Source organism: Brachyhypopomus gauderio, chromosome 8, assembly GCF_052324685.1.
Source record: "Brachyhypopomus gauderio isolate BG-103 chromosome 8, BGAUD_0.2, whole genome shotgun sequence".
In the NCBI taxonomy this organism is placed as follows: Eukaryota; Metazoa; Chordata; class Actinopteri; order Gymnotiformes; family Hypopomidae; genus Brachyhypopomus; species Brachyhypopomus gauderio.
Window position 1 is genome coordinate 20,923,855 of NC_135218.1, and position 12,728 is coordinate 20,936,582.

At 43.4% G+C, this 12,728-nt stretch overlaps 1 protein-coding gene across 2 annotated transcripts in view; it reads left to right on the top strand.

The window, feature by feature from the left end:
• The window catches only part of plppr2b (phospholipid phosphatase related 2b), a 27,541-nt gene extending 15,414 nt beyond the window's left edge, over nt 1-12,127 (top strand). The window contains exons 4-8 of one of the 2 annotated variants that reach the window (XM_077015347.1): nt 3,494-3,614; nt 5,673-5,923; nt 6,839-7,015; nt 8,142-8,288; nt 8,642-12,127. In XM_077015347.1, coding sequence (XP_076871462.1) covers nt 3,494-3,614; nt 5,673-5,923; nt 6,839-7,015; nt 8,142-8,288; nt 8,642-8,674 — 729 coding nt within the window. In that variant the 3' untranslated portion in view covers nt 8,675-12,127. The remainder of the gene's footprint in view (nt 1-3,493; nt 3,615-5,672; nt 5,924-6,838; nt 7,016-8,141; nt 8,289-8,641) is intronic. The other variant, XM_077015346.1, reaches the window with a different exon arrangement.
• Nucleotides 12,128-12,728: the final 601 nt, after the last annotated feature.

A 12,728-nucleotide genomic window follows, 5' to 3' on the forward strand; every position in this document is an offset into this window, starting at 1 on the left:
CAGGATTTATTCATCCAATCGACCTCAGCTGTTGTGTGTGTGTGTTTGTGTGTGTGTGTGGGTGTGTGGGTGTGGGTGTGGGATATGTTTCTCCAGGTTAGAGTCATATCCATCATGCCTCTGAAAGTCTGAGAGTCTGAGTGACAGAGCGGGTGGAGGCTTGGAGAGAGAGGGGGTGTAAAGAGAGAGAGAGAGAGAGAGAGATACTTAATACACTTATAGTGATGGTCATTGAGACCCTCCACACTCTTCACATGCTTTCTAATACTTAAGTTGTCAGAGTATTTACTCTTTCCTCTTCTCTTTCTCTCTTTCTCTTTTCTTCTCTCACATGAAAACCTCAAGATTACTAAGCCAGAAATAATTTATTCACTAAAAAACAGAATTTGAGGGGGAAAAATAGAGAGAGAGAGAGAGAGAGAGAGAGAGAGAGAATGATGAAAGCACAAAATGCTCTTTGCTTGCAAGAGGTAGCACTGGGAGTCCTAACCTGATTCCCCTCTTCAGAGCTCTTTGCTCAGGGAGGGATCACCAGTGGCTACAGCATCGCCCCATTAAGCAGCTCATAGCAGCAGAGCAGAGCTCTGGAGTTGTGCTATCAAAGATAGGTTTGTGATGTTAGTAGTGAGGAGATAAGCATCCTTTTTAAGTAAAGTGGTAGAGTAGGTGGTGGAGGGTGGGGTTTGAGGGTGGAGACAGAGGGTGGAGCGTGATTTGTGGAGAGCGAGTCGAGTAGAATTGACTGTGTGCAGTTTAGCTGCCGTGTGGGTACCATGGTAACGTTGTAGCTACACAGCACTCCTCACCACCCCTGAGTGCTGAAAAAACCCAAATACGCACTCAAAAAAGTGTGTGTGTGTGTGTGTGTGTGTGTGTGTGTGTGTGTGTGTGTGTGTAAAAGCCCTATAGTTTTCTCTGGTGTATGAAATGCCTCTTGAATATTTGTATGCCTGTGTTTGTTTCTGTGTGGGACAGACTAGGTATCCTTGTACATGCACGTGTGAATAAGTGTGTGTACATGTGCAGTATGTGTGTGTACTGTATGTATTTGTGTGGGTGTGTGTATCTGTCTGAGTTTGTGTTTGATTGAGCATCTGAATGTCTGGAATATGTGTGTGTGTGTGTGTGTGTGTGTGTGTGTGTGTGTGTGTGTGTGTGTGTGTGTGTGTGTGTGTGTGTGTGTGTGTGTGTGTGTGTGTGTGTGTGTGTGTGCGTGCGTGCATATGATTGAGTCTTAGAGATTTAGCAGGTCTTTCTGCCCCAGTTTCCACTCAGACCTTTTAATCAGACGCCTTTGTTAGCTGCTGTGAAAGAGATTGTCTTCAAAGACACTCATACCATGTCATCTCCCCTGATCGTGAAAATCCTGTTCACTCTGTACCCTGTACCCACACTGTTCACTCTGTACTCTGTACCCACACTGTTCACACTGTACCCTGTACCCACACTGTTCACTCTGTACCCTGTACCCACACTGTTTACACTGTACCCTGTACCCACACTGTTCACTCTGTACCCTGTACCCACACTGTTCACACTGTACCCTGTACCCACACTGTTCACACTGTACTGTGTCTCTGCTCCCTTTATTATTGACCAGCGGACTGAATGTCAACAAGACAATTTCCTTTTTAAGCACTAGAACACTTGAACTTGGAGGAAGTCTTCTCACAGAGCACCCATGTTACGAGGGTCCAATCTCACCCTGCCTTTTACACTAACCCCCCTTAATAAATAATAATAATAATAATAATAATAATAATAATAATAATAATAATAATAATAATGTTACATTTATAAAGCAGCTTTCACATACCTAAGGTTTCACATACCTAACTGTACAAGGGAAAACACGCACCCAAATAAAGAGAGTGTCTCGCCATCATCTCATCTACATCCCGATACATCCATAATCTGGCTGCTTGTGTGTGTCCTTCTGTCTGCTTCTGTCTAGTTCCTGATTCTGCTTTGAAACCTGGATTAATCCATAGTAGGTTTAATCCGCCTGAATTAGACAGAAAACATCTGGGGCTTTGTGCCTTACACTCATTTGGGGCCTTTTTTTGGCTAAGTAAATTTATCCAGTGTAGAAGTGATAGATATTTTAAGGTATGACAGTTAGAACAGAGTAACCAAGGAAGGGCATGAAGAGGTTGCCGAGGAAGCGGAAGCGTAAACGGCGACGGCTGAGTTATACCGGGTTTGGTTCGCATGCGAGTGGAAGTTCCAGCTAGATGTACCAAACGTTGCGCATGTTTATGTGTGTGCTTGTGAAGTGTGTGTGTGTGTGTGTGTGTGTGTGTGTGTGTGTGTGTGTGTGTGTGTGTGTGTGTGTGTGTGTGTGTGTGTGTGTGTGTGTGTGTGTGTGCTTGTGTGCTTTTTGGGAGCGGCAAGGAGTTATGAGGTGTGTTAAAAGCAGAAAGCGTTAGGCAGACAGCGTTCGGGGAAATAAAAATATGTCAAGGTTTTCTGGTGAATTATTCATCACTCTCTCGCTCACCTCGCTCACTTCCTCTCTGTCATCAGAAGAGTTCTCCCGCACCACGCTTTGTCAAGCGGAGGCCTAATCACAGAGCACTCCTGAGGGTTTGAAAGGCCATGTGAAATTTAACCTGTTTTCTCCCACATTGATCTGCATGTACAGCTGCCCAGATGAACAGCACAGGACATTATGAAACTGGGGTAATGAGGAACTGGTGAAATGTTTAGGCAGTGTATGATGAACATGTTCTGTGTGCAGAAAAGGATGAAATTACTTTTTGGATTCTGGATTTTTAAATATATATATATTTTTTATTACACATTCAGTAAAAAGGCCCAGGATTCTGATAAAGTATTTATGGTTTGCACTTTGCTAACAGACGGTAGTTAATAGTTAATATGATCCCATATCCGTGTCAGATGTTTACGCCATTTATATTCAGTCAGTGTTTGTATTCTGGATGTGGTGGACTAGTTATTTATTCCTGTATTTTGGAAAGGGTTATGATCTGCATTTATAACTGTAAATCCTGTGTGTGTGTGTGTGTGTGTGTGTGTGTGTGTGTGTGTGTGTGTGTGTGTGTGTGTGTGTGTGTGGAGTGCTGCTCTAGGTTGATTTCGTTGTGGATGCAGAAACATTCAGTTACTGGGCTCCTCCTGTGACTAACAGCAGGAGCAACCCAGGTCTCCAATTCTGCTGAGCACGTTACCCCAGTGGACATTAACAAAGACCAGGAACACACTTAAAACTGCACTTCTGTGTGTTTCATTTGCATCGTCCTGTTTCTTGGACGTCCTGTGTCTTGGACGTCCTGTGTCTTGGTCTTACTGTTCTAGTGATTGATTGACATATTTGAAGCCAGTTGAGGTTCAGGGGTTTTACCGACTCATGTTCTAACCCAGCTGAAGTTCTGGTTTTCTATTGGTTCACTCATTCTAACCTAACCTATCCAGTCCAGACTTTCTATTGGCTGTGTGTTCTAAACCCTCCTCTCTGCCCTGCCTCCTGCAGATCCTGATAGGTGAGTTGACCTCATTCTTCTCAAAGCCAGAAGCGCTGCAGGAGCGAACCATCATCACTGCAGACTGCTGCTACTTCAACCCCCTGCTGCGGCGTATCATCCGCTTTCTGGGTAAGAAAAGCCATGCCCCCCCTGTGAACTCCTCCCCTTTCTCCACCCCCAAGCTCAGAACTGTGCCATTATGATGTGCTGCTCAACAGAGGCCAGATGGAGCTGTAGGCCCGAATCTACAAATCATCATGGAGCAGTGTTAAGAAGCAACCTTGAACAATGCAATAGTCAAGGGGGACAGTGGCAAGACAACCTCTCAAAAACAGCATGAAACAGAAGAGAAAGACAGAAAAAACAACTCATCCTATTCTAGATTCTGTATGACAATTGGCCCTGAGCTCAGATCCCCAGTCCTGCAGAACTCGGTGACATCCCTGTTCTTACACACCCATCTGTGCTGATAACCAGGTGTTTCACAGCAGAGAAAACACTGACTCTTACAGCTGGGACATGCTGTCATGAGAGGCAACAACAGAGCAGTCATCAATGTTCCTGCCCCAGCATCAGCGCTCCTGCCCCTACAACTGCCCCAACATGGCGCTTTTTATTTTGCTCCTGGTCTGAACCTGAGAAAATCTATCTGTGTACAAACTATCAATAGTTCCTCCTAGTACTTTGTAAGTCGCTCTGGATAAGAGTGTCTGCTAAATGCCATAAATGTAAATGTAGTATTCAACCCCCTGCAGATTTTAGAGATTTACACATTTGCAATTAACTTAGCCTTGTGATATTTGGACTGTAGATCAGCCTGGATGTATGAAATGCACTGCAGCAAAAAATGTTATTTCATTGTTTATTATTTTTTTTGTAATTGTGAAACGTTTAATCAGATGGTCAATTAATATTCAACCCCTCAAACCACCAGAATTTGTTTTGTTCCCTCAAGTATTAAGAAGTAATTGAGGCATAAAGAACAATAAGTTTCATCTGCTTGGACTAATGACCTGTTTTTTCCTACCTTTTCTGAATATAAAAGCCCTCCACAAACTTGTGAACAGCACTCATACATGGTCAACATGGGAAAGACCTAGGAGCGTTTCAAGGCCATCAGAGACAAAATCGTGGAGGGTCACAAGGCTGGCAAGGGTTGCGAAACCCTTTCCAAGGAGTTGGGCCTACCTGTCTCCACCATTGGGAGCATCATCCAGAAGTGGAAGGCTTATGGAACTACTGATAACGTTCCACGGTCTGGACAGCCTTTCAAAGTTTCCTCCCGTGCCGAGGCCAGGCTTGTCTGAACGGTCAAGGCTGACTCAAGGACAATAAGGAGGGAGCTACAGGAAGATCTAATGGCCGTGGGCACATTGGTTTCAATCAGTACCATAAGTAACGTGCTCCACTGCAGTGGTCTCCGTTCCAGGCGAGGCCATAAGGTACCTCTACTTTCAAAGAGTCATGTCAAGGCTAGTCTACAGTTTGCTCATGATCACTTGGACTCTGAGGCAAATTGGTTCAAGGTTCTCTGGTCTGATGAGACCAAGATCAAGGTCTTTGGTGCCAACCACACCCGGGGCATTTGGAGACAGGATGGCACTGCATAGGACGGCCTGGCCATCTGGTCTGCATCCACAGGAAGATCAGCCTACCTGGAGATTTTGGTCAAGAACCTCTACCCCTCCATCAAGGACCTTAACCCAATTGGAAACCTGTGGAAGGAGATCAAGATCAAAGTCCACATGAGATAGCCAAAGAACCTTGGAGAAAATCTGCATGGAGGAGTGGGCCAAGATTACTCCAGATACCTGTGCCGGCCTGATCAGGTCTTAGAAAAATGATTAATAGCTGTATTTGCAAACAAGGGTTTTTCCACAAAATATTAATCCTAGGGGTTAAATAATAATTGACCCTAATGTTTATGTTTAAAATGTATTATAATTTAACTGAGCAGCTTATATTTTTTGTTTGTAATATTTAGGCATCTGTTAATAAATGCTGCTCTTGTTATTTGCAACTTGTTAAATTTGCAAAATCTGCAGGGGGTTGAATACTACTTGGAGGCACTGTAAATAATTACCATCTAACAAAGATTAATGCAGCACCTGTGTGTGGAAATCTGTATTCAGAGCTCCTCTTCTGTTCATGCAGGTGTGTGACGCCTCTGTCCCGTTGTTTCTGCAGGAGTGTACTCCTTTGGTCTCTTCACCACCACCATCTTCGCCAACGCGGGTCAGGTGGTGACAGGAAACCAGACGCCTCACTTCCTGACGGCGTGTCGTCCGAACTACACAGCGCTGGGGTGCCATTCGCCACTGCAATACATATCAGAGCGGCGGGCGTGCACAGGAAACCCCTACCTCATTGCCTCTGCCCGCAAATCCTTCCCATCAAAAGATACCGCCCTCAGCACCTACTGTGCCATCTACACAGTGGTGGGAGAACACAGCAGGAACAACTCTTTTAATCCTCACCATTTACAACACAACCCCTCACCATTACAGTATAAACCATTACATCACAAACCCCTCACCATTACAGTATCAACCATTACATCACAAACCCCTTACAGTACAGTATAAACCATTACATCACAAACCCCTCACCATTACAGTATAAACCATTACATCACAAACCCCTCACCATTACAGTATCAACCATTACATCACAAACCCCTCACAGTACAGTACAAACCATTACATCACAAACTCCTCACCATTACAGTACAAATCATTACAACACAAACCCCTCACCATTACAGTATTAACCATTACATCACAAATCCCTCACAGTACAGTACAAACCATTACATCACAAACCCCTCACCATTACAATATAAACCATTACATCACAAACCCTTCACCATTACAGTACAAACCATTACATCACAAACCCTTCACGATTACAGTACAAACCATTACATCACAAACCACTCATCATTACAGTACAAATCATTACATCACAAACTCCTCACCATTACAGTACAAACCATTACATCATAAACCTCTCAGCATTACTGTATAAACCATTATATCACAAACCCCTCACAATACACTACACACCGTTACATCACAAACCCCTCACCATTACAGTACAAACCATTACGTCACAAACCCCTTACAGTACAGAACAGCAAAGCTTAAAGTTTCAACCATCAAACCGGGAATTGTGCAGCTAAATACCTGTGTTTGTGTGTATGCAGGGAGTTCTGCTGTGTGTGTTAATCTATATGCTATCTGGAGTTGTACATACATTTGTGTTTGTAATTCTGTTGTGCACATGAAAGTCTCCTGTGAGTCTGTCTGCACTGTGCATGTTTATGTGCGTTTGTTTGTACGCACTCTCTGCAGATGTATATTACCATGGCGTGGAAGACTAAAGGCACCCGACTGACCAAGCCTACTTTGTGCCTCACTCTGCTCTCATTGGCTGTGTTGGTGGGCGTGGTTCGTGTGTCTGAGTATCGCAACCACTGGTCTGATGTGCTGGCTGGCTATGCTACCGGGGGGGCTATCGCTGCCTTTCTGGTAAGGAATGTTGTATGTGAGGTTATCAGTGTTACAATTAGATCATAAGCACCCATAGTCTGTATGTTTATTGTGAGTGTTTCTATAGACACTGATTATGTATGTCTATGTTATAAGACATTCCTCTAGTGAAAAGCTTGTGACAGATTACAGCAGTACATAACCTGGACGGAGTCTTCAGGATGGGCTCTAAACTTTGCAATCAAGATCAGATCAGTCTTTTAATATGGGAGTTACACAGTGCTGGATGGCCCCTCTTGAAGGTGCTGTAATCAGTGTAACGGCCTCTGCTTCTAAGGGCGTACTCACACTAGGCACGGTTTGCTGGTTCCGTGCTGGGGCCCAGTTATCCCCCCTCCCCACTCCCCCTCTGGCCTGCACTCACACTGCCTTCATTAAGCCAGCCCGAGCACGCTTACGTAATCACAACGCCACTTTATTTGGAAAAAAAACACGCTCGCACAAAACTATGGAGTTCCCAATTCTCTTTTTATTGTATTTTTGGAGTCGTTTTGGGAGTGCAGAAACACGGTGCAAGCACAGATTTATCGATCATTTGTCATTTGCCGCCATGACTGTTTAACGTGAGCGTCGCATCACTGACGTCATGTTTGAGTTCCGGCAAAATGAACCAATCAGACGAGGCACCAAGCGGGCCCGGGCACAGATAGCGCTCACACTAGAAGCGAACCGTGCTTCGGCAGGGAACTGTGCCCGGGCTCGGATCACAGACCCTAGTGTGTGTACGCCCTAACGCTGCGATAACAGAACTCTAGTTGGCGGATGCTTCTCTGTCTGTGCCCATGGTTACCGGGAGAGCCTGTGAACGAGCAGAAACGGTCCCGGTTTTACCACAGTCTGTGTTTCAATACAACACAGCATCTCCACTTCCAAGAGAGGGAGGTGAGCGGTGTGACCTTTGTAGAAGTCGCCGTAGAGTAGAGCTTGTTAGCTGGGACTCGTTTCTGCGCCAACCCCACAGAGAAGCGCTTGATTTCACTAGTTAGGATTTGTTCTTGTCGAGCGAGGTGTTAGGACCGCAGCCCCTGGCCCTCGATAAACGGGCCTGTTCGAAAGCTTCCCGTAGTCTCTGGAATTCTGTGCTATGTTCAGCCTTTTCTTGCAGGTGTCGTGTGTGATTAACAACTTCCAGCAGACCGAGGTCCCTCCCCCACCCACCGTGCGACCCCCCCGGCCTGAACCCCCCATCAGCGTGCCCGTGGTCGCCATGCCCAGTGTGGAGAGTCCACTCGAAAAGTTAAGTGGCCCTCAGGTAAGGGGTGGGCACAGAGGGCAGTAGCGGGGGTGAGGATAGAGGGCAGTAGGGGTGATGGGGGTGGGAATAGTGGGAGTGGGGGTGGAAGACATAAAGGGAGTGGGGCATGTGGGGGAGTCTAGAGGGTGAAGCTGGGTGGGGCTCATGAAATAGAGGGGTAAGTTTGAGGTAACAAAGTAACTTTAGCTACAGGCATAAAAATGTACATTTGAACATCTCTGGGTTGTTTGGAAGTCCCCTCATGAAAGATTCATACATTCTTACTCTTTATGGTGTCTTTCACCCCCCACCCCTCCCCCTCTCCCCTTCATTTTTATCCTTTTCCTTTTCTCTTTGTTTCTCCTCTGCAGGTTCCAGATGCAATGTACACCGGCGTCACATGACGATCAGCCATACCTATTCCCCGCCCCTCCCGATGTGCTCATCCACTCACGTCGCTCCATTTCCAGCGCAGTCTAGACCTGCCCTCTCAGTACTCCACCCATCCACGGCCCCGCCCCCGCCTCATTAGAGCTTATTCCACACAGGTGTAGAAATGGTTCCTCACTGCTGACCCCTCCTGGACTACATGGACAGTAATGCACAACACAGACATCTCACTCACTACATGACAACACAGGAGTGAGAGAAATATTGTTCATTTTCTTTTGTTTTGTACCAGCTGATGGTTTTGTACCAGTCCTTTTCATGTCCCTTGTATTCCCTTGTGCTGTTTCTATGCCTTGCGAGTATATGTGTAAAGCCATTATAGCAAACGTGTATATACTCTTAGCACAAGGAGACTCTAGCCTGTAGATCTCCTCGTTAGCCAGCCTGGGAACACACCACCTGTCTAGAGGGTAAAAACTTGAAGCAAATTAAAGCAAAAGATAAAAATGTAAATTACATCAAAATTCATGTGAAAATAACTCACTATTGAAGTGGAATGAAATGGTAGCAAGTACCCAAGATGCAGTAGGATCCAATCATGAGATGTTTGGTTTTTAAGACAAGCAGGCTACAAATGCATTTCCTGAGAGTTTCCAGAGCATGAAGCTTTCTTGAGGTTATTCCAGTCCTGGGTCAGAGCAGGAACACTGAGTCTGGGTCTGGAAGGTATCCAAGGATTTGGCTGAGGACGAGGTCTGGAAGGGTCAGTGCAGTGGTGGCAGGCAGGAGAACCGCTAGGCAACATTAGGTTGGCAGTTTTTCACGAAGGGGAGCCGTACAAGAAGGGGAATAATATGGGCTGGGAGCCAGTGTAAAAACGAGCAGGTGGGGCTGGTTAAAACTCAGGTGATCCTGAATGGGGCAGGTGGGTGGCTAATAAACACGAGGGTCCAACACAGTGGCATTTTATATATAGGGTGAGAACATATACACACAACTTGGTAATGCACTAAAACAAAAACTCTGCAGTCAAAATGTTTAGAGCTCCATCGCACACAGAGAATCCAAAACCACACACACACACACACACACACAATACCACACACAGGGAATCCAAAACCACACACACAGACAATATCACACACAGGGAATCCAAAACCACACACACAGACACAATACCACACACAGGGAATCCAAAACCTCAAGAACTCACTCAGGATTTCATCAGTCACTCAAGATCCACACAAAATATTGCATATGATTCCAGATTCACACACAATACTGTCCATACTGACCCTAGATTCACACACGATACCACCCACAGTGACCCTAGAGCCACACATGATACCACCCACAGTGACCCTAGAGCCACACATGATACCTTCTGTGATTCCAGATCCAGACACGTGATACCACCCTTTGTGATTTCAGATACACAAGCAATACTATCCAGTTTTCAGATTTCAATAGTGAATTTTTAGTGAAATGCAACATCTGATCTCTCACTCGCTCAGGATTGTGAAAGAATCCAAATGCTTCAGTTTCAGTAGACACATGCTTAGGTAGAATTAAAATAACACATAGCTGTAAGTGAAAGTGATAAGAAGATTTATTATAGATTAAGATAGATGTATTTTTGTAGTTGTAAAGCACATTTTGCCACACCTATGAAAACTGATTTAACAAATGAAGCCATGTCATCAACTCTTTGCCTAAAGAGAATTGAAACTGTTAAAATATTTTAAGACTGCAGAATAAAATTAATAAAGGTTTACTAAAAATATACTCTTGTTACATAGGATGTAGATAATCTTAGATCTAGATAAATTACTAACAATTTAATCATTTGCTTATTTTTTATATATTCATTTCAGTATATTACTAAGCTTAAGCTTCAGTTTGGATCAAAAACCAAAAATAAATAAATAAATAAAATAAAAAATTTAAAAGCTACAACTGACGGGCTACTTAGTCCACCACAACATGATCTGAGGCCCCCATGAATATTTAATTGACATTTAAAATCTAAACAAATACTAACATTAGGTAGTAATTTCCTTTATTTTGATATTTGCTTGCTTTTCTCAGTTTTCCCAGTCAGAGGTACTAACTTGTAGTTGGTCCATCCTCTGGCTTTTATTGTATAAGATCCTGTTTTACAGGATATTTGTGAAACATCCTGTTTTACATTCACAATGATAGAAAAGTTTCACTCAGACTCATACTAATTAATACAACTAACTTTCTATTCCACCGGCAAGCTTTATCAGCCCCGTGACTGTACTATGCCACATCATCACAGAGTTCAACCTAAATATAATGTTTTACTTTGGCAAATAGTTGACATAACATATGTCACATCTGAAGTTACATTTATTGAAATATCTGTGTATTTTGGAAAGATGTTAACTTTGCAAAATAGTAAAAATAAACTTGGCCAACGGGCCCCTAACAGTACCACTGTGGACCAACTGGCTGAAAACCACTGTACTAGAGTAATACAGCCTGGTGTTTTTGACCACAAGGTGGCGCCATTGAGTCCCGTGGCCTGTGAAAAAGTAGCTTGGGCAGCTCTTATCTGGTATTATCACTTGTCTGTCTGTTGCTACTGCCAGGTATTAGTTCTCACCTTGGCAGTGACTTTCCACATTGTACCTGAGTTCCTTTTGCATTTGTTTCCTTCAAACCAAACTTCACGGATCACCCAGCCACTCAGGATGTAGATACTGCCCACTGATCACAGTGACAGTCCCCTGTCTGTCTTCTTTTCTCTTTATTTATTGGAGAGCTTCAGGGCACCAGTACTGCAGCCATGACGTATGTGTAAAATACTGTAAATAGCCTCTTTTTTCAGACAGAGTTGCTATTTTATAAATACATTGAAAATGTGAATAGTTGTTGCCCCATGAATCTTAGACACAACAGTTGTAATTTATATTACATATTTTATGTAAAGGTCAGTCCTCAGTTCAGTTTATCTTTAAACCAAGTATGTCTGTCTCCAGAGAAATGGTGAAGTAAACTCAGATTAGTACAGAGTACAATGATTTGCTAAGATATTTTTTCTTACATTGTAATACGATGCATAAGAGCAGGTAGGATGAAAAGTGTACACTGCGTAAGACTGTGTGACTGTGTATAAAACTATCTGTAAGGCTGTGTGTAAGGCTGTGTGAATGAACTTGGAGAAATAGCAGCAGGGTTGTTATGTAGTTCACCAGTTCATCACTTTTTGTTAAATATGTGTCTTAAACAGTACTCATGTCTCTGTGGTACAAGGCAGTTTGTTGACACTAATATTATTCTCAGCATTTTTCTACATAAAATGTTTATTAAACAACAAGAAGGAAAGTGTTAACGGTGCTTGAGTGTAACAATTTTTATGTTCTAATGTAGCTACTTTGCATTTTGTAACTGTTGGATATGAAAATAAATTCATCTTAAAAGTGTATTTTGGGGGACCAGAATGCTTTGCTCTTTACTCTTGGGAAATTACAGTTTTTTGAAGCTGCTAAGACCCAAAAAGTCATACTTATAGCACAACTTTGGAAACCACTAACTCATGTATCTTTTGACCTGGTGCACTAAATCTTAAGCACATTCTCTCTCTTACACTCATTTAGCAATTCTAAAACACAGTTTTTGCAAAACATTAAACAGTCCTCACAGGTGAAAATGCATTTTACAAATCTTTAGACATCAGACCCTAATCCATCCAGCTTCATCCAGACATTTCAAAATGAGAATAGATAAGTAGACTTATTCTCTACACATATTACATCACGTTTTTGCACTACAACACTACCCCTTTTTGGGGGGCGAAGATGGTTCAGAACACAAAGAGGCCATCATCAATATGGTCGGATCAAGCAATAGCATTTTACTCTGCTATCAACTCACTGATACTTGATTCTGGTGTCCTGTGCCATACAGTATTGACAACGTTATGCCTATTTCACACTGTCATACAATACTAATGATAACATCATAGGACACCGTGCCAATGTCAGAGTCCCAGAAGGAGGAGTGGATACATCACTCAACATGGTACCTCCCCCGCTCTCTTGC